Source organism: Hylobates moloch, unplaced genomic scaffold (assembly GCF_009828535.3).
Source record: "Hylobates moloch isolate HMO894 unplaced genomic scaffold, HMol_V3 SCAFFOLD_1, whole genome shotgun sequence".
In the NCBI taxonomy this organism is placed as follows: Eukaryota; Metazoa; Chordata; class Mammalia; order Primates; family Hylobatidae; genus Hylobates; species Hylobates moloch.
The window spans coordinates 91,294,132-91,320,738 of NW_026652276.1; the positions used below are offsets into that span (position 1 = coordinate 91,294,132).

Consider the following 26,607-nt stretch of genomic DNA (forward strand, 5'->3'; position numbering starts at 1 on the left):
AAAAGGTTTTACAGTAAATTAGCCATAAAAATATTATCTAATAAAAATCTGAGTGTTAACTGTATCTCAATTACAAGTAATGTTCATTCATTAACATAAATATAATCTCATTAGTTAAAAAAGATCAAATACATTCATTCGCTAATATGAATATACTGCATCCGTTTGAAAAGTTCGAACAGAAATATAAAAAGCAGGTAAAGTCTTTAATCTCCAATGATAATCAATATTTTCAGTTCAGAGTCTGTTTTCCTAGACCTTCTAAATTTCTGTATATGTAAGTACACAGAAAAACACACAACTTCTTGGGCAGCCAGTTATACACATATTCCTTTAAACCATTAAAGCCATTACATTGTAAATCACTAATGATATTAAACTCTGCAACTAACCTTCATTTTACCTTGTTACAGAATTTTTGCGTCAATATATAAAAATATTGCTATATGAATGTCCATTATTTAGTCAACCATTTTTCTATTAAGAGACCTTGGGGCTATTTCTATTTTTTTTATACTACTAATAGAAATTCTGCAATTAATTATACTGGTACCCAAAGCAAATATTCAAAGGACTGCTAACTAATAGTTGGGTCTAAGATTGCTAAATCAAACTGACTGAGACTACCAAATTGCTCTCCAAAAATACTACCATACTCCCTTTTTTTTCTTTTTTGAGACAGGGTCTCATTGTTGTCCAGGCTGGATTACAGTGGCACGATCTCGGCTCACTGCAGCCTCAACCTCATGGGCTCAAGTGATTCTCCCACCTCTGCTTCCATAAAAGCTGGGATTACAGGCACGTCACCACGCCTGGCTAATTTTTGCAATTTGCCCACCTTGACCTCCCAAAGTGCTGGGATTACAGATGTGAGCCACCATGCCCAGCGGTAATATACTGGTATGAACATGCACTACATAACTTAAATGTTATAGAAGAGTTATGTCAGTGAAAATACATTTTCACATATTGTCATCTGAAACAGATCAGTAATAATAATAGACAGTATTAGTTTGTTCCTGGCCCATAGTACTTTCCATGTGTCAATTCATTTAGTCTTTAACTACTGCTACATTCCCTCCTTACATATGGGGTTAGGCAAAGCCAAGGGAATAGATAAATTGCACAAATTTACTCAGCTAATAAATAGTTAGGCTGGTATTCAACCTAGTCTGCTCCAGAGCCCTTGATATTAACCACTATGCTATACTGCCACACAACAAGTAACCGTCAAAGTGCATAAAGGAAAACAAAATCAGAAGTTAAGGGTATTGTTTGTTCCATTGGAGCTTATTTTGAGATGCCCATATCATCAAAATCATATCCAATTCACTTTTCTTCCTGTACTACACGGGTTTAAAAAAAAAATGTGTTTTAATACCAAAGTAATTATCTTGGTTAAAAAAGTTAATTTAAAACAAAGTACCAGCTAACTATTAGTAGTTTTCAGCAATCTTGTCATAAAAATAAAGGACATCTGAGTTTCTTCAGTTCAGGTTTCATGTCCTTTACCCTAGTTTTTCTCTGTATGGCGGATACTTTTTTCTTACCACACTGAAGACTTTTGTGTCTGTTGTTATACTCACTTTATTAAAAAGGTTTCAAATGACTCTACAGTTAATAGAATGGCACTTATTGCAACAGGACTAGACTGCTGATGAATGCTTGATACAAAAAAAGTCTTCCCCAACTAGATCTGTGCAAATATCTTCAATATAAAATTTAACTTCAGAAAATGGTTTTTAAAGTCCAACATATGGGTATTATACTTACCAGCGTTTTTGATACAGGAAATACTTCAGACTTTACTATGCTTTCCAAAAACTTTAATAAGAGAGTCAAAACTTCAGAACCTGGTTTCTCTTTTTTGTTACCTATTTAAAAAAAAAAAAAGTAAGGGTATAGTTCTTTTTTTTTTTTTTTGACAGGGTCTTGCTGTGTCACCCAAGCTGGTACAGTACAGGAGCACAATCTTGGCTCACTGCAACCACCACCTCCTGGGTTCAAGCGATTCTCCTGCCTCAGCCTCCTGAGTAGCTGGGATTACAGGTGTGCACCACCATGCCTGGCTAATTTTTATATTTTTAGTAGAGATGGGTTTGCTAGGCTGGTCTCAAACTCCTGACCTCAGGTGATCCGCCCATCTCAGCTTCCCAAAGTGTTGGGATTACAGGCATGAGCCACCATGCCTGGCCGAGAACGGTGTATTTACTTTTTTTTTTGGAGTTTCACTCTTATTGCCCAGGCTGGAGTGCAATGGCGCCATCTCAGCTCAGTGCAACCTCCGCCTCCCAGGTTCAAGCAATTCTCCTGCCTCAGCCTCCCGAGTAGCTGGAGATTACAGGCATGCACCACCATGCCTGGCTAATTTCGTATTTTTAGTAGAGGCGGGGTTTCTCCATGTTGGTCAGATGGGTCTCAAACTCCTGACCTCAGGTGATCCGCCTGCCTCGGCCTCCCAAAGTTCTGGAATTACGGGCATGAGCCACCACGCCCGGCTAGAAGGGTGTATTTCTAAGCATGTTATTTTAGAGATGACTATACAGAGAGCTGTAAAAATTTATTTATTTTTTTCTAAATCAACAATACTAAGTACAGTTGACCCTTGAACAACACGGGTTTGGATGGCATGAGTTCACTCATATTCACATTTTCTTCCATCCCAGAAACAGCAAGTTCCACCCCTCCTCTTCCCTCCTTAGTGTACTCAACATAAAAGACAAGAACATAACCGGTTTCCACTTAATGGCTATGTTTTCTCTTATGATTTTCCTAACATTCTTTTCTCTAATTTACTATATTGTTAATGAACACAGCATATAATGCACATAACATATGTGTTTATCAGCTATTTATGTTATCAGCAAGGCTTCCAATCAACAGTAAGTTATCAGTAGTTAAGTTCTGGTGGAGTCAAAAGTTATACGTAGATTTTCGACCGTGTGGTGGGTCAGCACACCTAACCCCAGTGTTGTTCAAGCATTAACTACAAATTAAAAACTGGAAGCTATGGTAGTGCAAGAAATACTTCTAAAGTAAATTTTATATATTGCCAAAAAATTCACCGGATGCTATAAAAATCATCTGATCACCACCTGTTTCAAAAAAAAATTTGATCAGTGTAATAGTGCTTACCTGATTCAGTAACTGACTTCACCAAGCTAATTAGCTCCTTCCAGATAGCACTGACAACCACATCTGTCAAACAAAATAAACTTGAGTATTTTAAATGAAGTACATATGACTACGTACTATGACTAACACTCTCCCTTTACTTCCTTACATTAAACAAATAAATTGAACAATACTTAATTTTCCTCATGATATTCAACCCTGTAGTAAGTTTATAAAACACTATCACTTCGTTTTTGTTTGTAGAAACTAAATATGTTTATTTTTTGAGATAGGGTCTTGCTCTGTCAAGGCTGGAGTACAGTGGCACAATCATAGCTCACTGTCATCTCAACAACCTGGGCTCAAGCAGTCTTCCCACATCAGCCTCCCAAGTAGCTAGGACTATAGGTACACACCACTACACCCAACTAATTATTTTTTGTAAAGATAGCACTCTCACTACATTTCCCAGGCTGGTCACAAACATCTGCCTCAAGTGAACCTCCCACCTTAGCCTCCCAAAGTGCTAGGATTACAGGCGTGAGCTACCATGTCCAGCCATAAATGTGTTCCTTAAAACAATTATAAGGCCAGGCGCGGTGGCTCACGCTTGTAATCCCAGCACTTTGGGAGGCCGAGGCGGGCGGATCACGAGGTCAGGAGATGGAGACCACGGTGAAACCCCATCTCTACTAAAAATACAAAAAATTAGCCGGGCATGGTGGCGGGCGCCTGTAGTCCCAGCTACTCGGAGAGGCTGAGGCAGGAGAATGGCGTGAACCCGGGAGGCGGAGCTTGCAGTGAGCTGAGATTGCGCCACTGCACTCCAGCCTGGGCAACCGAGCGAGACTCCGTCTCAAAAAAAAAAAAAAAAACAATTATAACATGTTAACAATGAATTGTGTAACTAAGGGTTATTGCTTTATCTTTTTTTCTATTATCTTTCTTTTCTGAATTGAATGCCCACTACTTTTGAGGCAGAGATTGTTCACGGAGATTCAGAAGGGTATCTAACAACCAATAGAAAAAAATTATGTGATTCATTGTGATTCTTTTCCCAGTTGTTTGTTAAACAGCAAACAATATTTGAAATTGCCTTTCCTCATTATTTGATAGGACATATAACACAGGAGTTTAGGCACAGATGCTAGAGCCACAGAGCCTGACACAGTACTACCACTCGTAAGTGACTCTGCCCAACTTATGTATTTCCTGTATAACCCAGTTTCCTCATTTGTAAAATGAACTAACATGGAATGTTACGGCGAAAATTAAATGAATAAATATAAAGTTCTCAATGCATAATCTGGCCAGTAGGTGGCACCATATAAATATTTGCTATTTTATCTTATTTTTTATTTTTTAATAGAGTCTTGCTCTATCACCCAGGCTGGAGTGCAGTGGCACAATCTTGGCTCACTGCAACCTCCACCTCCTGGGCTCAAGCAATTCTCATGCCTATGCCTCCCGAGTAGCTGGGACTACAGGTATCTGCCAATATGCCTACCTAGTTTTTGTATGTTTTGTAGAGACAGGGTTTTGTCATGTTGCCCAGGCTGGTCTCGAACTCCTGAGCTCAAGTGATCCACTCACCTCGGCCTCCCAAAGTGCTGGGATTACAGGTGTGAGGTACTGTGACTGACCTATTTTTTCTTCTTTTTAAACACACATTTGAGCAAGTAATAAATCAAATTCTCTTACCGGGGGCATCTTTTCCAACTGCAACAAAGCTATCATGAACAGCAGTGATAACTGTATTTGCATGTTTGGAAAAAAAAGAAGGGCTGCTGATTAATGGATATTCCAGTGGCTCTGAAAGGGGAGAATAAAACATAATTATGTAAAACAACAGATTTCTGAAATACATTTCTCACTATAAAACTTTAAAATGTCTATTAAGTAGATGTGTTTTTTATAAAAGATTCATATTTCATAAACAATTATAAAATATTTTGGCTGTGAAAAAATAACATCTCTCCTCACCCCAATGCATTAAGTCCTAGACTGTTAGTAATTAAAATTATTCTTAAAACATTTAAATACCTAAGCTCAGCACAAGTTTATTTTGCTTAGCAAAACTCAAGACTTCTGGACCCAACAAGAAATGAAGCAACATTTCAAGTCCCAAAAGTTGAATGGAAGGGATTGTGGCCATTCCACCTAAATTCGAACTCAGGTTCATTCGGGGAGTTCCCGGGGCTCCATATGGGGAGGAAGCACCTTTAAGAAAAAAAAAAAGGGTAAGTCATACAAGCTTATTTTATATTAGCTACCCAAATGCATATATTTCATTTCAACGAAACTTTTAAAAACAGAGTTTAAACGTCTCAGGCATTAATCCATACCTTGAAATATTAATATGCAGGTATTCTGTAACATAAATTTTGAAGACTCAGATGGCAAACATAAAATAATACATATGATATACATACGTATATCATACGCCTTTCTATGATATACATATGTATATCATATGTCTTTCAATGATATACATAAAGAGGCACTTTATAACTGCTAAGATTTTTTTTTTTTTTGAGACACAGTCTCGTACTGCCAAGGCGGCAGTGCAGTGGTACAATCATAGTTCACTATAACCTCAAACTCCTGGGCTCAAGCAATTCTCCCATCAGCATTCCAAGTAGCTGTAACTATAGATGGATGGATGCCACTGTGCTCAGCTAATTTTTAAATTTTTTGTAGAGACAGACTCTCACTACGTAGCACAGGTGGTATCGAACTCCTGGCTTCAAGTGATCCTCCCACCTCAGCCCCCCTAAGTGCTGAGATTATAGGTGCCTGCCACTGCACCTGGCTAAAGTGTTGTTCTTGTTTTGTTTTTTTGAGACTGAGTCTCGCTCTGTCGCCCAGGCTGGAGTGCAGTGGCGAGATCCCGGCTCACTGCAACCTCCGCCTCCTGGGGTTCAAGCGATTCTCCTGCCACAGCCTCCCAGGTAGCTGGTATTACAGGGGCCCACCACCATGCCTGGCTAATTTTTTTATTTTCAGTAGAGACGGGGTTTCACCGTGTTGGCCAGGCTGGTCTCGAACGCCTGACCTCAAGTGATCTGCCGGCCTCAGCCTCCCAAAGTGCTAGGATTACAGGCGTGAGCCACCTCACCCGGCCGATGTGTTGTTTTTAATAGCACTAAGATTCTGGTTCTAAAATCAACAGTTTCACGTTAGCTGCTCTGAGGCTTTTTTTGTAATGTACCTCACATAATGTACTGAAAAAACATCCGTCTTCTAACCACAACAATGCGCTTACAACAGTAATATTAAAAAAACAAAACAAAACAGGAAAACATAATGGATTTTTTGGTAACGAACCTAAAAATTATGAAGTGCTTCATTTCAAACGAAAAACACTGAGCAAAACCTCTCAAAGCCTTTTTTTTTTTCCTACTTCAAAACTATGGTTCTAGGTCAACAAAGCCTGATTAAAAAAGCAAAAAAAACAAGAATATCTACCTCTTACCTTTATGTACAGGAGTCATAGGATTTAAACCTGGAGATGTAGCTACATGACACGAATTGCCTTGAGGTGAGGCATTAGAATCAATGCTTATTGTACTTTGAATCAGAGGCACACAAACCTATGGGGTAAAAGAAGAGAAAACATCGATCTATAAACTATACAACTGTCAGTTTTTAAAAGCCTCACATAATATAAATTTCATTAAATGGAGCCTTAATATACTGCATTTTACAGATCGTTTCCATGCACAAACAGGCTAAAAAATAGAATTTGGAAAAAATATGAACAACTGTATTTGCCCTAAATGTGTATTACCTAAGTTTGTTTATATACATAAACATCTGAATTGGTACACATTATTGGTAGACTAATTTTAACTTTTTAAAACTTTGGAAAATACGAACTAAGACAAAGCTCATTTCTAACATCATCCTAGTACCAGTCACATGTAGTTACCAAATAAATTATTCCAATTAATGTATTGGACAAATGCAAAGAATTAGCCTATTGGACCCTTATAATGGTAGAATTTGGAAAATTCATTATGATCCAAATTACATTATTGACAATGCCGATCCTCAATTACTTCATGTTGTATAAATCTGAAACTCAATATTTAAAAATTAAGAACTGAATAATAGCTTAAGTGTAAGTCCTCCTGTCCAAGAATGCATTCCCTGCTATGCAGCTATTTATATAAAACATAAGGACATATTTTATGTAAAATATAAAATATAAGGACATATTTTATGTAAAATATAAAATATACCCCCAAAATATACCCCCAGAAGTAAAATATACCCCCAAAATCCAAAATAAGTGATAAAGAAATGAAAAAGGTGTTAGTAAAGCTGCTCCTTTTAACTGTAAAAAAATTCAAAAACCAGGCTGGGCGCAGTGGCTCACGCCTGTAATCCCAGCACTTTGGGAGGCCAAGGGAGGAGGATCACAAAGTCAGGAGATCGAGACCATCCTGGCTAACAGAGTGAAACCCCGTCTCTACTAAAAATACAAAAAATTAGCCGGGCGTGGTGGCGGGCACCTGTAGTCCCAGCTACTCAGGAGGCTGACGCAGGAGAATGGCGTGAACTTGGGAGGTGGAGCTTGCGGTGAGCCGAGATCGCGCCACTGCACCCCAGCCTGGGCAACAGAGCGAGACTCCATCTCAAAAAAAAAAAAAAAATTTAAAAACCAAGGATGGAAATAATTGCAAATAACTCAAAAGATTTAGGTTAAGATTAAACTTTATATGTAAACACCAGTAAGGATATGCAAATCCTGAAAAATTCGTAAAATCATTGTGTAACAATTAAAAAGAACCTACAAATAGGATTAAGTCATTGGTTATCACTATGCAGCCTAGAAAATGGAGGGAGGAATAAAAAATAAGAACTGGTCCAACCTTATATCTACCCAGTGTAGCACTTGATTTCTTTTTTTTTTTTTTTGAGATGCAGTCTCACTCTGTTGCCCGGGCTGGAGTTCAGTGGCATGATCTCAGCTCACTGCAACCTCCATCTCCTGGGTTCAAGCAATTCTCCTCAGCTTCCTGAGTAGCTGAGACTACAGGCCCATGCCACCATACCCGGCTACTTTTTTGTATTTTAGTAGACACGGGGTTTCACCATGTTGCCCAGGCTGGTCTCAAACTCCTGAGCTCGGGCAATCCACCTGCCTCTGCCTCCCAGTGCTAGGATTACAGGCGTGAGCCACCGCGCCCGGCTGATTTCTATTTCACTGATGCTGGTTTTCTTCTCAATTATATTCCAAACACTCTAGGGAAAAAAAGACTCTTTTTAAAATCATAATGCTTGTAGAGTAAGAATGAATATTTGAGTACTTCCTGATTTAAAAAACATTTCAGGGCCAGGCGCTGTGGCTCATGCCTGTAATCCCAGCACTTTGGGAGGCTGGCATGGGCAGATCATTTGAGGCCAGGAGTGCGAGACCAGCCTGGCCACCATGGTCAAACCCTGTCTATACTAAAAAATACAAAAAATCAGCCAGGTGTGGTTGTACGCCTGTAGTCCCAGCTACTCGGGAGACTGACGCAGGATAATCACTTGAACCCAGGAGGTGGAGGTTGCAGTGAACTGAGATCGCACCACTGCACTCTATCCTGGGAAACAGAACAAGACTCTGTCTCAAAATAAATAAATAAAAACATTTCAGGTAAAGGGGCTCCATTTCAAGCAATTGAACAATATCCCTTGTGGGAAATGAATTTAAGTTCTCTGCCAGTAAAGTGAAAGATCTTTTATATGTTCTAGTGTGCTAATAAATAGCAAAAATAACACTAAAAGATTACATTGGTAAGAATTTAAGAACACATTAACAAAAACATAAAGTGCTATAGTCAACACTTGTAATGTTACCTGTTCAAAATTAGCAGGAAGATGAGGTCCAAGTCTCATCAGTAAATACCACCAGACTTCTAGTTTTGTTAATGCTAGAGTTTCTGTCCTCACATGGATGGAACTCAAAGGCTGCATTAACAACTTGAGTCTTTTTGCACTACACAGAATATCTTAAAAGAAAATAAGCACACAGTTAAAGAGACGTCCAAGCTAAAGATTAACTCTAACATTAGCTGTGCTATAGTCTTTTATCACAGCAGAAGAACAGATTTTAAAATATATTTTTTTAAATAAATCCCCAGGCTGTCCTTGCTCTACCCAAAACTTGCATTTTGATAAACTGCAGTACAGCCGAACCAAAAACACTCAATAAGTCAAAAATATATTTTAAAACAAGTAAGTAATATTTATTAGATATTGTATGCTGGGGCAATTTCCCACCAGGAAATACCTTAGGTTGGTTACAAATGAGGGGATGCTACTGACATCTTAGTGAGTAGAGACTAGGGACACTACTAAACTTCAACAACACACCAGGACAGTCCCGAAAAACAAATTATCCAGCACAAAATGCCAAAACTTTGAGAAATACTGTCCTAGCTGCTTTAGCATTCTCATTATCCCCATTTGACAAAGAAATGGAAGCATATGTTTACATTATGTCAAAAAAGGCTATCATTTTAAAAATCAATTATTAATATATTCCATCAAAAATCATTACTACTGGGGCCACTGATTTAATACATTTTTGAAATCTAAATAGATTCATTTAGATTCAGGACTGCCCTATCTTAACAATAATCATGTTGTTAAAATTCAACATAGAAATTAAATCCAATCTTCAGAAAAAACATTTATGCCAAATGAGTAAGACTGGGGATATGTAAAATTAAGACACAGTCTGTGCTAAAATAACTTGTCAAAAGGACCTTAAAAGGGCTGTGCGTGGTGGCTCACACCTATAATCCTGGCACTTTGGGAGGATGAGGCGGGCTGGTCAGTTGAGGTCAGGAGTTTGAAACCAGTCTGACCAACATGGTGAAATCCTATCTCTACTAAAACTACGAAAAGGTTAGCTAGGCATGGCAGTGGCGCCTGTAATACCAGCTACGCAGGAGCCTAAGGCAGGAGACTCGCTTGGACCCAGGAGGCAAAGGTTGCAGTGAGCTGAGATCGTGCCACTGCGCTCCAGGCTGGGCGACAGAGTGAGACTCCGTCCTAAATAAATAAATAAATAAATAGACTTGAAAAGGATTCTGAAACATCAGTCAGGCCATGTATTTGGTGGAATGGCACTCAACAATGTCTGTTACAACTACTCTGCCATTTAGCTATTTCAATTGACAGTTCTATAAGAAAATAAAGGCAATCACTGTGTGAACAAGTTCTCCAGTGTCTTCACTTCCTTTTTGGGGGTTCCTACTCTTTTTGTTCGTTCATTCACTCATTCATTCAGAGACGGAGTTTCACTCTTGTTGCCCAGGCTGGAGTGCAATGGCATGATCTCGGCTCACTGCAGCCTCCTCCTCCCGGGTTCAGGTGATTCTCCTGCCTCAGCCTCCCAAGTAGCTGGGATTACAGGCATGCGCCACCATGCCTGGCCAACTTTGTATTTTTAGTAGTGATGGGGTTTCTCCATGTTGGTCAGGCTGGTCTCTAACTCGAGAACTCAGGTCATCTGCCCACCTCTCAAAGTGCTGGGATTACAGGCGTGAGCCACCATGCCTGGACTCTATTCTATTTATGAGAAGAGCTCCATAATAATATCTCTACAGTAGCAGAGATTAATTGCCATGCAATAAACCAATCTCCTTTAATTACAAAATCTGATTTTACACAGGACAGTGATGGGTGCCCAGTTTTTGACTACTTTTTCTACTCGGCCATTGGGCCATCCTATCCAGTAAAATTTAAGTGGATGTGTATATAAGATTCTTAGAAGGCTATTTCTAGGTATAGGTGAGTAAGCTGTGAAGAAGTCTTTTCTGCTCTTCTGCCTTCCCTCCTTCCTGTCTGCAATTAAGACAAATCAAAGATGGCAGAGCAAAAACACAGTCATCTGATTCCTTGATGACTTCCTCGATCCACAGTATCAGTCATGGATTCCCTAGCTCTGTACTTATTTTTAACTTACTATCTTTAAACTACTCTTATGCTTTATCTTAATTCCTAAAGATTGTAGTCCCAAACATTACCTCACACTTCTGGGTTTACAGTTAGACCCAAATACATGCCAGCTCATAAACATAAAAATAAGCTACAATTTCAATTAAAAATTATAGTAGAATGAGCACAGTGGCTCACACCTATAATCCTAACACTCTGGAAGGCTGAGGCAGGTGGATCACTTGAATCCAGGGGCTTGAGACTAGGCTGGGCAACGTGGTCAAACCCCGCCTCTACAAAAAATACAAAAATTAGCCAGACATGGTGTCACACGCCTGTAGTCCCAGCTACTTGAGGGGGCTGAGGTGAGACGATCACTGGAGCCCAGGAGGTCAAGGCTGCAGTCAGCCACTGCACTCCAGTCTGGGTGATAGGGTAAGACCCTAAAGGGGGGAAGAAAAAAAAACCAGAAACACCTATGCCCCCAAAATGTATGTACCAGTATTTTAAATAAAAGTAATTATAGGGCTGAGAGTGGTGGCTCTTGCCTGTAATCCCAGCACTCTGGGAGACCGAGGCAGGCAGATCACAAGGTCAGAAGTTCGAGACCAGCCTGGCCAATATGGTGAAACCTTGGTTCTACTGAAAATACAAAAATTAGCCCGACGTGGCGGCAGATGCCTGTCATCCCAGCTACTTGGGAGGCTGAGGCAGGAGAATCGCTTGAACCTGGGAGGCGGAGGTTGCAGTGAGCTGAGATCACGCCACTGTACTCCAGCCTGAGCAACAGAGTGAGACTCCATCTCAAACGAAAAAGAAAAAAAAGGCCCGGCACCGTAGCTCACACCTGGAATCCCAGCACTTTGGGAGGCCAAGGCGGGCAGATCACGAGGTCAGGGGATCAAGACCATCCTGGCTAACACGGCGAAACCCCGTCTCTACCAAAAATACAAAAAAATTAGCTGGGCTTGGTGATGAGCAGCTGTAATCCCAGCACTTTGGGAGGCCAAGACGGGCAGATCACGAGGTCAGGGCATCAAGACCATCCTGGCTAACACGGCGAAACCCCGTCTCTACTAAAAATACAAAAAAATTAGCCGGGCTTGGTGATGAGCACCTGTAATCCCAGCTACTCCGGAGGCTGAGGCAGGAGAACGGTATGAACCCGGGAGGCGGAGCTTGCAGTGAGCCGAGATCGTGCCACTGCACTCCAGCCTGAGCAACAGAGCGAAACCCCGTCTCAAAAAAAAAAAGTAATTATACATTAATGCAAATAATCACAATACAAAACATATTAAAAGGAGGAAAAAATGGGATAAATAATGGTGTTTGGCAGGAAAAATATAAGATACAAATCAACATTACTTAGCAGCTCTTATAAACATACAGTATTAATTAAATCTAAGATTACCACCTAGTTAAGTACTCATACTAACCCAGTTTGGGGCTAAATATTCTTTCTTGTGATTATCAGAAAACTCCACTGGACAATAAGAAGGTAAGGTTAAAGTAAATCAAAAAGAATGACTTCCCTATATCAATATTAAACCACTATTAGGTACTCTTCTAGAGATCCTGAGAGAAGTAAGGCCATCAACCACTGAAATTTTTATTCCATGGAAATCACAACTGCTTCCTATCATCTACTGACTATATAACCTCTGGAAAATTACTCAATCTCTCTAAAATAGTTTAATCACTACTTTAGAGAGATTGAGTAATTTTCCAGAGGTCACAGATTAATAATTACATCTCAGGTCTATTGTGATGATTAAATAAAATATTACATAAAGTACTCAACTCAGTGCTAACATGTAAGAAAGCCACAAATAATAGGCTGGGGGCAGTGGCTCACACCTGTAATCCCAGCATTTGGGAGGCCAAGGCAGGCGGATCACTTGAGGTCAGGAGTTCCAGACCAGCCTGGCCAACATAGTGAAACCCTGTCTCTACTAAAAATACAAAAATTAGCCGGATGTAGTGGTGGGCACCTGTAATCCCAGCTACTCAGGAGGCTGAGGCAGGAGAATCGCTTGAACCTGGGAGGCGGGGGTTGCAGTGAGCCAAGATCCCACCACTGCACTCCAGCCTGGGCAGGAGCAACACTGTCTCAAAAAAATGAATAAATAAATAAGGAAGCCACAAATAGTTATTTTTCACTTTGTTCAGTTTTTGAAATACTGTAAAACAGATTTCATATTTGTGATTTTCAATGCCTAGTATGTGAATTCTATTTTCAGTACAAATTTATTCCTGTTCCCTTAAAATGAAAATAATTTAGTAGTAACTTAATTTCAACTTAAAATCCAAAAAACCAGAAAAACTTCATTTATCTTGCTTTAAGCAAAACGAATTCATAGAAAATCAAAATTGTTAAAATATTACTTACCTGGATTTAAAGCAAAATTATCTATTAAACTCTTCCAAGCAATAAAAGCTATCTTTTTAATCATGGGTGCTCCACTACGAAATCCAAGTTCTTCTAGTTGCAACAGAGAATTGATGAAACTCCCACTTCGATGCAAGGTCTAAAAAGGGGAAAAAAATCATTAAAAAGTTATTTATCTGCATGAAACAGAATAATTGCTATCATTCCTTTATTCATTCACTTAACAGATGCTCTTAGGACTTCATAATCTAATGGGGAGACAAAAGACAAATTATTCACAAAACATGGAGATGTGTTAAATGTTAGATATGTTAAAAGTCTTAGGAATATAAGAAAATAAACTTTAAACACACATTCTAAACTCAGGATCACAAAATATATAAAGTTTGAAGAAGCAGACAATGCATAACACAGAACATTTCTAAAACATTAGAGAAAATTAGGAGAGCAGATAAATCCCAAACTTTATCAAATCAATACCAAACAAAACATACGTTTATATTAAAAAATTATATTAGAGAAAAAAGGTGTTGAACTCTGAAAATAATAAAAATAACCTTTCAAACAAACTGAATGGAAAATTAAGGAAACATCTTATTTCATGGCTGTAAAAGAAGTATTTTTTAAAAACAGTATTATCTGCTAATAAAAAATAGTAAAAGTGAGATAAAAATCAAGAAAACTGAATAACTTTTCTTTTTTTTGAGAGGGAGTCTCACTCTGTCGCCCAGGCTACAGTGCAGTGGTGCCATTTTGGCTCACTGCAGCCTCCGTCTCCTGGGTTCAAGTGATTCTCCTGCCTCAGCCTTCCAAGTAGCTAGGATTACTGGCTAATACTACCACACCCAGCTAATTTTTGTTTTGTTTTGTTTTGTGATGGAGTCTTGCTCTGTCACCCGCTGGAGTGCAATGGTTGGATCTGAGCTCACTGCAGCCTCTGCCTCCCAGGTTTAAGCGATTCTCCTGCCTCAGCCTCCCAAGTAGCTGGGATTACAGGTGTGTGCCACCATGCCTGGCTAATTATTATATTTTTAGTTGAGGCGGGGTTTCACCATGTTGGCCAGGCTGGTCTCGAACTCCTGAACTCAGGTGATCCGTCCACCTCGGCCTCCCAAAGTGCTGGGATTACAGGCGTGAGCCACCATGCCGGCCTAATTTTTGTATTTTTAGTAGAGACAAGGTTTTGCCATGCTGGCCAGGCTGGTGACTAACTACTGACCTCAAGTGACCCACCCGCCTCAGCCTCCCAAAGTGCTGGGATTACAGACGTGAGCAACCACAGCCGGCAGAAAACCGGATAAATTCCAAATATTATGTAAGATTTAAATGGGAATACTATCAAACAAAAAGAAAAATATGAGCTCAGGAGAAAAAAAAACAAAAAAATTAAAAAAAAAAAAAAAATAGGCCAGGCACGGTGGCTCACACCTGTAATCCCAGCACTTTGGGAGGCCAAGGCAGGCGGATCACCTAAGGTCAGGAGTTCGAGACCAGCCTGACCAACATGGAGAAACCCCTTCTCTACTAAAAATACAAAAATCAGCCAGGCATGGTGGCACATGCCTGTAATCCCAGCTACTCGGGAGGCTGAGACAGGAGAACCACTTGAACCTGAGAGGCCGAGGTTGTAGTGAGCCGAGATCGTGTTTGCACTCCAGCCTGGGCAACAAGAGTGAAACTGTCTCAAAAAAAAAAAAAAGGAAAAAAGGAAAATAAAGTACAAAATGGAAAAATGACAAGTAATGCATCACAAATAAAAAATTATATAAACACTAATGCTCCTAACAGGCTATAAGCCACATATAATCTTAACAGAATATAAACTGGTAACAAAAAAAAAAATGGTTTAGAAAATAAAAAACACACAAGTTAGCTATAAGAGCTAAAGGAAATACTTCGTAATAGATCTAGCCCAAGAAGTTAAAGACAAAAGATGAAAATTATGAAGCACTGATGAAAGAAATTAAAGACCTAGGCCTGGCACAGTGGCTAACACCTGTAATCTCAGCACTTTGGGAGGTCGAGGCAGATGGATTGCTTTAGGTCATGAGTTTGAGACCAGCCTGGCCAACATGGTAAAACCCCATCTCTACTAAAAATACAGAAATCAGCCAGGCATGGTGGCAGGCACCTATAATCCCAGCTACTTGGGAGGCTGAGGCAGGAGAATCACTTGAACCCAGGAGGCTGAGGTTGCAGTGAGCCAATATAGGCAGGGCAACAGAGCGAGACTCTTTAAAAAAAAAAAAAAAACCCTAAATAAATGGAAAGACATCTGTGTTCGTGGGTAGAAAAGACAGACTTAACATCAATGAAATGCTAACTACTCAAGGCATTATATGCAGATTCATCACAATCCCTACCATGATTCCAACTGCCTTTTTCACAAAGAAGTCGATTGTCAAATTCACACGGAACTGCACAGTCTCAAAAAGCCAAAACAGCCAGGTGTGGTGGCTCACACATGTAATGCCAGCACTTTGGGAGGCCAAGGCAGGAGGATTACAAGGTCAGGAGTTCGAGACCAACCTGACCAATATGGTGAAACACCGTCTCTACTAAAAATACAAAAATTTAGCTGGGCATGGTGGCATGCGCCTGCAGTCTCAGCTACTCGGGAGGCTGAGGCAGGAGAATCGCTTGGACCCAGGAGGCGGAGGTTGCAGTGAGCTGAGATCACACCACTGCACTCCAGCCTGGGCGACAGGGACAGTCTCCAGCTCAAAAAAAAAAATAAATAAATAAAAGCCAAAACAATCCTGAAAAATAATAAAACCAGACAAACTGACTGCCAAACTCAGTATAAAGCTACAGTAATTAATACATATGCTAATGGCATAAGGACAGCCATACAGACCATAAGAATAGAATATTGAGCTCGGATATAAATCTTTGCATCTATGTTCAACTGATTTTCAAGAGGGTACCACAGGCCAGGCGCAGTGGCTCACGCCTGCAATCCCAGCACTTTGGGAGGTCAAGGCGGGTGGATCTCTTGAGCTCAGAAGTTCGAGACTAGCCTGGCCAACGTGGTAAAACCCCATCTCTAATAAAAATACAGAAAAGAAAAAAAAATTAGCCGAGCATGGTAGTGGGCACCTATAATCCCAGCTACCTGGGAGACTGAGGCAGGAGAATTGCTTGAACCCAGGAGGCAGAGGTTGCAGTGAGCCGAGATCACACCACTGCACTCCAGCCTAGGCAACAGAGTAAGACTGTCTCAAAAAAAAAAAAAAAAAAGGGTACCACAAAGATTTAATAAAAACAACCTTTTCAATAAATGATACTGAGGAATCTGAATATCTGCATGCAAAAGGATGAACGTGGACTCTCCTTACACCATATCCAAATATTCACTCAAAATGGTTCAAAGATCTACATTCAAGATCTAAAACTGCAAAATTCTTAGACGAAAGCATTGGGAAACAAAAATGACACTGGATTTGGCAACGACTTCATGAATATGATGTCAAGTACGAGCAATAACAAAAAATATATATAATACTTCACCAAAATTAAAAACTCTGCAATGGATATTACCAAGAAAGCAAAAGAGAACCCACAGAATGGAAGCGAATATTTGCAAATCACAAAACTGATAAGGGATGAATATCCAAAACATATAAAGAACTACAACTCAACAACAAAAATTCAAACCTACTCAAAAATGGGCCAAGGACTTAGACATTTCTCCACAGACAATGAAACAAACAGCCAAGAACCAAATGAAAAGATGTTCAACATCACTAGTAATCAGAGAAATGCAAATCTATACCAAATCAATCCCACTTCACATTCACTAGAATGGCTATCAAAAAAAAGGAAAATAAAAAGTGTTGGTGAGGATGTTAAGGAAGCTGAACCCTAGTGCATTACTGGTGAGAATGTAAAATGGTGCAGCTGCTACAAGAGTTTGGTGCTGGCTGATCCAAGTGGCTCATGCCTATAACCCAGCAATTTTGGAGGCTGAGGCAGGCAGATCACTTGAGCTGGAGACCAGCCTGAGCAGCATGGCAAAACCCCGTCTCTACAAAAAATACGAAAAAAAAAAATCAGCTGGGCTGGGTGGTAGTCCCAGGTAATTGGGAGGCTGAGGTGGGAGGATGGTTTGAGACTGGGAGACAGAGGTTGCAGTGAGCGAGGTTGTGCCACTGCACTCCAGCCTGGGTGATAGAGCCAGATCTTGTCTCAAAAAAAAGAAAGAGTTTGGAGCTTTCTCAAAAAGTTAAGCATAGAACTACTATATAACCCAGCAATTCCACTCTTAAGTATATACCCAAAAAACTGAAAGCCAGAATTCCAACAGATTTGTACACTGGTGTTTACAGCAACATTATTCACAATAGCCAAAAGGTAGAAACAACCTAAATGTCTCTCAACAGATAAACAAAATGTGTTATATATATAACAATTACTCAGCCATAAGAATGCCAACTTTAATATATGTTATGACATGGATAAATCTTAAAAACTTTATGCTGCCAGGCACGGTGGCTCACGCCTATAATCCCACCACTTTGGGAGGCCGAGGTGGGCGGATCACAAGGTCAGGAGATCGAGACCATCCTGGTCAACATGGTGAAATCCTGTCTCTACTAAAAACACAAAAATTAGCCGGACGTACTGGCACATGCCTGTAGTCCCAGCTACTCAGGAGGCTGAGGCAGGAGAATTGCTTGAACCCGGGAGGCAGAGGCTGCAGTGAGCCAAGATCACACCATTGTACTCCAGCCTGGGTGACAAGAGCAAAACTCCGTCTCAAAAAAAAAATAAAAAAACTTTATGCTTAGTGAAATAAGCCAAATACAGAAGGGCAAGTATGTTATAATTTCACTTTTATGAGGTACCTAGAATAAGCAAATTCACAGAGTCAGAAAGTAGAACAGACATTACCAAAGGGTGATGTATGGGTGCGGGAGGAGGGCAGAGGAAGTTTAATGGGTACAGTTTTTGTTGGGGATGATGCACAAGTTTTGGGTATAGATAGTGGTGATGCTTACAACATTATGAATAGATTTAAAGCCATTGACTTGTTCATTTACAAATGGTTAGAACATGTATATTTACATGTTCTAAATAAATAAAATATCTATTTTATTTTAAATAAAATATTTAAATAATATTTAAATAAAATATTTTAAATAAAAAAAAATAAAAAATCTAAATAAAAGCAGCACACTCCCCACCACCCAAAACCTGGCTTAATCATTGAACATACAGTTGATTCTCTCTCATTATTCATAGTAGTTACGGTTTTCTATTATATAAAGTAGCCTTGAACACTAAGTTGGCAAATACTGAGTGATCACTCCCATGGGAAACACAGGGTTAGGTTCTTTGGACACAACACTTTTGTCAGCTGTTCAATATATAACCTGCTTAACGTCTATTAGAAGGTATTTTATACTACTGAATCACTAACGTCAAACTCACAGCCAGTAGCTCTATAAATCGTGCCTGAACAAAGTTTATTTTCACCACTGGGTATATCACAGTCTTCCTTTACTTAGGAACATAAACTAGACAGCCCCTGGACCCAAGCTTTGGGTTCCAAATTTAAACAGTGAAACCAACCAGGAAAAGCACAGAAAAGTGAAAAATGTGACATTACATGGATTATAAAAAGGACACCTGTTTAAGGTATGAGAACTAAAACAAAAAGGCAGAGCATAACCTTGCTTGACCTCAGCTGGACACATGCACGTTGTGTGACTCCAATTCTTTGCCACTCTGGGTGTCTACAAATGAAGGCAAAAGCAATGCAAGTACTGATTTCAGATTTACAAATAAATTTTAGTGAGTAGGCATGAAATAATGAGCATCAGCTGTACAAAGGAAATAATGAGCATCAACTGTACAAAGAAAAGGTAAGAAAAGAAAGAGTCCAGCATGTAAAAACTGTTGACTGTTCATTAACTGGGCACTTACCCTTCCAAGTAGTTTGACAAACAAAGGCCATAATTTTAACACGTAAGTCTCATTTTTACTCATAAATAGCTTCTGAAGTTCTGAGATTAATTTCTGCAAACAAAAGCAATTAATTTACCAAACAGACTCTTAGAAAAAAAAATCCAATACCAAAGTCTAGGAATAATTTTCAAAAACTGATTCAACCAAATAGTTTTTTCTATAACAAAAATATTACCCCACCCGAGGCCAGGTACGGTGGGTCAAGCCTATAATCCTAGCACTTCGGGAGGCCGAGGCAGGAGAATCACCTGAAGTCAGGAGTTCAAGACCAGCCTGGCCAATACGGTGAAACCCTGTCTCTACTAAAAATAGAAAAATTAGTTGGGCATGGTGGCAAGCGCCCATAATTGTTGCTACTCGGGAGGCTGAGGCACAAGAATCGCTTGAACCTGGGAGGCGGAGGTTGCAGAGAGCAGAAATTGTGCCACTGCTCTCCAGCCTGGGCAACAGAGCAAGACTGTCTCAAAAAAAAATAAAAATAAAAATTTTCCCAAAAGACTCCAAAAGGAAAATTGAAGCATATAGCAAATCCGAATGAGTTTTTACAGTAAATGCTCTAATATAAACACCCAGATTCTACCATTAACACTTTACTACGCTGATCTTATCACCTATCTGGCCATCCTACCATCCATCAATCCAACTTTTTTTTTCTACTAATATACTTTACTAGTTTAAATGACACTGTATTAATATTTTCACACTAATAATGAAAAAATACATTAATAGCTTCATAATCAACAGACACGTGAAATAATTTTTAGCTCAAATTTATATAAAGAATTTCATATATGCTTTGTTGCAAGCTTGATAAATGGGTTAAAGAAACAATTTTATGCTCACACGCAGTGGCTCATGCCTGTAATCTCAGCACTTTGGGAGGCCGAGGCGGGAGGATCACAAGGTCAGGAGTTCGAGACCAGCCTGGCCAATATGGTGAAACCCCATCTCTACCAAAAATACAAATATCAGTCGGGCATGGTGGCAGGTGCCTGTAATCCCAGCTACTCCTGCTGAAGCAGGAGAATCGCTTGAACCCAGAAGGTGGAGGCTGCAGTGAGCTGAGACCACGCCACTGCACTCCAGCCTGGGCAACAATTGCGAAACTGTCTCAAAAAAAAAAAAAAAAAATATATATATATGTGTGTGTGTGTGTGTATATATATATATACACACACACACATATAGATGTTACTAAAATTGAATTCATCAGAATAAAGCTATTTATAAAGACACTCGAGTTACTGTGTCATACTGAACATTACCAAGAAGTCTTCTGCATTTTAAGCAAGTAAAATCCCAGGTTTTAGGGGCTGGGTATGGTGGCTCACGCCTGTCATCCCAACACTTTGGGAGACTGAAGTGGGAGGACTGCTTGAGCCCAGGAGTTCGAGACCAGCTTGGGTAATATAGTGAGACCTTGTCTGTTAAACAAAAAAACAAAACAAGACCTTCAAATATGGCTTTCCATGTAATCTAGAGTAAAAATCCATCCTTACAATGGTCCCTGCCATAGTCCTATGTGATTGGACCCTCTTTTCCTCTCATTCTCATTCACTCCACTACTGTCACACTGCCCAGTGTTCCCAGAACACCAACCAGGTACACAACCATTAGAGCCGGGCCTTTTGCCCTCATAGTTCTCTTGTCTGGTTCATTATCCACATGGGTAACTCCTACTCTGCCTTCAAATCACTGTTCAAATGTCCTTTCCTTTGCCTTCCCTGACCACCTTACATTCCTTTCTCACGGCACTCTCTGGTCCTTGCTCTTCTCCTTAGTGCTCTTCACTTACTACACTATGTACTTAATTATCTCTCTCACAAGAAAATAAGCTCCATCAAGCCTCTTTTGTTCAGTGCTATATTCACAGCGCCTGCAACAATGCACTGCACATATGAGATGCCCAGTAAATATGTTAGAAGAACAATGGTTAAAAAACCTAAAACCTATGGCAAGTAGTAACTAGAAAACTACAGAGACTAGGTAAGTTTATGTACATTAAATTTGTATCTACTGGGATTATACAGTAACAACCCAAACATGAGTGAATCAGTTAATGCTCTCCCTCTTTCAGAAATACAATTCCTATTTCCTGTTTGTTGGGAATGAAGTAAAATGTCTGGATTTTAGTAACAATAGATAGCTCCCTTCCTTACTACAATGTAATGAGCAATGTGCCTATGCTAACTCATGCAACTCTTAAGGTTTTGATTCAAAGCTAAAATCCTAGATCATAGTGCAACTATACTAATATGCCCAGACAGATTTTTTATTTATTTATTTTTTTGAGACAGGGTCTCATTGTCACCCAGCCTAGAACGCAGTAGTGAGATCACAGCTCACTGCAGCCTCAAATTTCTGGTCAAGCAACCCTCCTGCCTTAGCCTCCCAAGCATCTGAGACTACGAGATCATGCCACCACGCCCAGCTAATTTTTAAGATATTTTGTAGAGATGGGTCTTCACCATGTTGCCCATATGGGTCTGGAACTCCTGGCCTCAAGCAATCCTCCCATCTCAGCCTTCCGCTTTGGGACTACAGGTGAGAGCCACTGTACCTGGCCCCCAGACTGAATTTTAAGCTTAGTGCAGAACCTTCTGATGCAGTATCCAGAAAATTCTTACATAAAAGAACACTCACAGTAGTCATAAGCTGCTCCGTAATAGATGCTATTTCTTGCTGTTTCTGAAGCAATAATGGCATTCCCATCTCCAGAGCAGTTGCTCCCCGCAAATGTACCTTTTGTGCTGAATGAATCACTAAAGGTATGACCAGTTTTGCCCACCTCACTGCCTCTTCTCCCATTTGAATTGGGGCTTGTTCAATTAGCCTATGATAGAGAAATCAATGAATAATTAGCGTGACCTCATGTTTTAAGTCTAAACAAGCAGTAAAATATGTGACACACAGAAATATACACAGTACGGCCCATTTGTTTTAGAATATATACAAATATGCATATACACAAGAAATAGATCTAATTTTTACTAATTTGCACATTATTGCTTTTGTAAATTTTTTTTAAAGAACCAATATTGTCTTTAAATTGAAATATTTCAGTCATCCCTCAGTATCCCTGGGCGATTGGTTCCAGGACCTCACAATAATGCTCAAGTCCAATATAAAAAGGACAGTATAGGCAGGGCTCACACCTGTAATCCCAGCACTTTGGGAGGCCGAGGCGGGTGGATCACGAGGTCAGGAGATAGAGACCATCCTGGCTAACATGGTGAAACCCCATCTCTACTAAAAATACAAAAAATTAGCCGGGTGAGGTGGCAGGCGCCTGTAGTCCCAGCTACGTGGGAGGCTGAGGCAGGAGAATGGCGTGAACCCTGGGGGGCGGAGCCTGCAGTGAGCTCGCGCCACTGCACTCCAGCCTGGGCGACAGAGTGAGACTCCGTCTCAAAAAAAAAAAATAAATAAATAAATAAATAAAAAGGACGGTATAGTCATGCACCACAGAGCAAGGTTTTGGTCAAAGATGCAGCACATTCACAATGGTGGTCCCATAAGATTATGAGGGACTTGACAAGTTTCTATCACCTAGTGACATCGTAGCTGTCGTAACACTGCAGTGCAATACATTATTCATGTTTCTGATGACACTGGTGTAAACAAATCTACTGCACTCTCATTCATATAAAAGTACAGCACAATTACATACAGGACATAATACTGTACTATATGATAATGATAATAAATGACCGGCTGGGTGCAGTGGCTCACACCTGTAATCTCAGTACTTTGGGAGGTGGAGGCGGGTAGATCACGAGGTCAGGAGATCAAGACCATCCTGACCAACATGGTGAAACCCCATCTCTTCTAAACATACAAAAATTAGCTGGGTGTGGTGGCACATGCTTGTAATCCCAGCTCCTTGGGAGGCTGAGGCAGGAGAATTGCTTGAACCTGGGAGGCGGAGGTTGCAGTGAGCCAAGACCTCACCACTGCGCTCCAGCCTGGTGACAGTGCAAGATTCCGTCTCAAAAAAAAAAAATAGTAATAAAAAAAAAAAATGACTATGTTACTGGTTTATGTATATACTACACTATAATTTTTATCATTAGAGTTTACTCCTATTTGTATTTTAAAAAAGTTAACTGCAAAGTAGCCTTGAAGGGTCCTTCAGCAGATACTCCAGAAGGCAGCATCAATCACAGAAGATGATAGCTCCATGCATGTTATTGCCCCTGAACACGTTTCAGTATGTCAAGATGTGGAGGTGGGAGACAGTGATAATGATCCTGACACTGCAGAGGCCCTAGGCTGATGTGTTATGTTGTTAACCAAAAAGTTACGAAAGTTTAAAAAAAAAAAAATTTAAAATTAAGGCTCCTAGAATAAGGATCTAAAGAGGGAAAATATGTTTGTACAATTATATGTTTGTGTTTTAAGCTAAGTACTCTTTTTTTTTTTTTTTTTGAGACCAAGTCTCACTCTGTCACCCAAGCTGGAGTGCAGTGGTGCAATCTCAGCTCACTGCAACCCCTGCCTCCCGGGTGCAAGCAATTCTCAATGCCTCAGTCTCCCATATAGCTGAGATTACAGGCACGCATCACCACGCCCGGCTGATTTTGTATTTTCAGTAGAGATGGGGTTTCACCATGTTGGCCAGGCTGGTCTCAAACTCCTGACCTCAGGTAATCCACCCACCTGGGCCTCCCAAAGTTCTGGGATTACAGGCGTGAGCCACTGTGCCTGGCCAAAGCTAATTATTCTTACAAAAGTCAAAAAGTTTAAAAATTTTAAAGTTACAGTAAGCTGGCCAGGCACAGTCGTTCACGCCTGTAATCCTGGTACTTTGGGAGGCCAAGGTGGGTGGATCACCTGAGGTCAGGAGTTCAACACCAGACTGGCCAACATGGCAAAACCCCTCTCTGCTAAAAACACAAAAATTTGCCGGGCGTGGTGGCTGGCGCCTATAATCCCAGCTACTCGGGAAGCTGAGGCACAAGAATTACTTGAACCTGGGAGGTAGAGATTGCGGAGAGCTGATATCACACCACTACACTCCAGCCTGAACAACAGAGTGAGACTGTCTCAAAAAAATAAAGTTATAGAACGTAGACGTTAATTTATTTTGAAAATGTTTTTATAGATTTAGTATAGCCTAAGCGTAGTCTTTATGAAATCTACGAATAATGCACAGTAACGTCCTAGACCTCCACATTCCCTCATCACTCCTTCACTGACTCACCCAAAGAACCTTCAGTCCTAAAAGCTCCATTCGTGGTAAGTGTGAGATACAGGTGTACCATTTTTTAATCTTTTTTTATCATATTTTTACTGTACCTTTTCTATGTTTAGGTACACACATAGTATCGTGTTAGAAGTGCCTACAATATCCAGTACAGTAATACACTGTACAGGTCTGTAGCCTAAGAGCAACAGGTTATACCATGCAGCCTAGGTATATAGTAGGCTATTCCACCTAGGTTTGTTTAAGTCCACTTTACAATGTTTGCACAATGATGAAATTACATAATGATGCATTCCTCAGAATGTATTCCCATCATTACGTGACACATGACTGTATTTGCATATAACCTATGCACATCCTCCCGTATACTTTAAATCATTTCTAGATTACTGATAATAGCTAATACAATGTAAGTGCTAAGTAAGTAGTTGTTATACTGTACTGTTTAGGAAATAATGACAAGAAAATCAGAGTCTGTACATGTTCAATACAGATGCAATTTTTCTGAGACTTTCAACCCTAAACTGGTTGAATCTAAGGATGCAGAACCTACAAAGGGCCTACTGTATTACTTATTGTTATATTACTAAATTCATCATTGTTATAGGATAGCCAGAGAACCATGACATAATCTTAGCATCAATCAGAGCATTCAACAATAGGGAAATTAAAGCAAGTAACTCAACAAGAAAATTTTAAAGAACAAAAAACAGGGAAGACAGAAATGTCATCAAAGAGTTTACACTTAAAAAAAAAAAAGAGTTTATGCGTTGGCATGCCTGTTATAACAAAAATGAAGAAGGTACTCTATTCCCTGCTGAACACCAATTGCCTTCCTAAACAACCCAAGCCCAATTATGAGTTTATATTATTTTTTAAACCCTTACACAAGCTTTAACAGAACCTGAACTGTGTATGTTACTAGCAGGAACATAACCAAGACTTCACCTTGAACATGGTCCCAGTAAAAACAAACAAAAAACCCAGTAACCTATGCACATCTACTTCCATCTTTTTCCTGTTACTTTTTATCCTTGAGTCGTTTGGTGTAAATGACATTCCCCCTTTTAATGTCTGTCTCTCATTTAAATCCCAAAAGCCCTCTCCTTCAGCTAAATTTATGAAAACTATTCTTCAATTTGCACAGCATCCAAATGCATACCTTATGATAACATTTAATGCTTCAAAATCAACAACAGCAGAATGCGTCTCTCCTTTGTTAAATAGCACTTCTAATGAATCAATTATACTGGATACCTAAAAAACAAACCAAATGAATACAAATGAAATAAGCCTGAACTGCTTTTATTGGCATTATAGTTTTTTATTTTTTAATTGGCATATAGTTAAGATGGCATACCCAAAAACTATACTTACCATTTTGCCAACCACTTCAGAGGGAAATGTCTGCTTAGATATCACCCAAAGGGCTCTGGTACGTACATTTTTGTCTGAACTCTTAATGGTATCATTCAATTTTGAAAGCAATTCTAGAGCATTTGCCTCTGAAAAAGAAGCAGTTTTAATTTTATATAGAAATATTTGAGACTTTAAAGAGTATCAACTAAAAACTAGAGAAAACAATATACTCATCAATCATAAAATTAAATGTATATCCAGAGAACAGATCAGAGAACCAATGCTGATACCAAACTTCTCCCCAAAACACAAAATTCAGATTAGAGGGGAAGATATACTGAGAGAAAATAAAACAATAGACACCAAATCAGATATCTTGTGCAACTGAAATAACTAGATATCGTTGTAGGTTTGAATGTACAAGACAATTATTGGTAAAATGTTTCCAATCCTGCATCTCTGCTCCAAAATGAACAACTCCTGCTTTAGGTTGCTAACACTTCCATGTATAAAAAAGAGCAGGCAGCAGCTTTTCCCTCAAAAACAGATGGTAGGCCGGGCGCGGTGGCTCACGCTTGTAATCCCAGCACTTTGGGAGGCCGAGGCGGGTGGATCACAAGGTCAGGAGATC

At 39.7% G+C, this 26,607-nt stretch overlaps 1 protein-coding gene across 12 annotated transcripts in view; it reads right to left on the bottom strand.

Annotated features, from left to right (window-relative positions):
• Positions 1–26,607, bottom strand: part of RIF1 (replication timing regulatory factor 1) — a 98,849-nt gene that overhangs the window by 65,850 nt on the left and 6,392 nt on the right. For 11 of the 12 annotated variants that reach the window (XM_058442069.1, XM_058442086.1, XM_058442056.1 and 8 more), the window contains 11 exons: positions 25,995–26,122; positions 25,780–25,874; positions 22,055–22,244; positions 19,370–19,462; positions 13,442–13,580; positions 8,965–9,116; positions 6,590–6,707; positions 5,158–5,334; positions 4,816–4,926; positions 3,136–3,198; positions 1,774–1,874 (listed from right to left, as the gene is read on the bottom strand). In XM_058442069.1, the coding sequence (XP_058298052.1) occupies positions 1,774–1,874; positions 3,136–3,198; positions 4,816–4,926; positions 5,158–5,334; positions 6,590–6,707; positions 8,965–9,116; positions 13,442–13,580; positions 19,370–19,462; positions 22,055–22,244; positions 25,780–25,874; positions 25,995–26,122 (1,367 nt within the window). The remainder of the gene's footprint in view (positions 1–1,773; positions 1,875–3,135; positions 3,199–4,815; positions 4,927–5,157; positions 5,335–6,589; positions 6,708–8,964; positions 9,117–13,441; positions 13,581–19,369; positions 19,463–22,054; positions 22,245–25,779; positions 25,875–25,994; positions 26,123–26,607) is intronic. The other variant, XM_058442087.1, reaches the window with a different exon arrangement.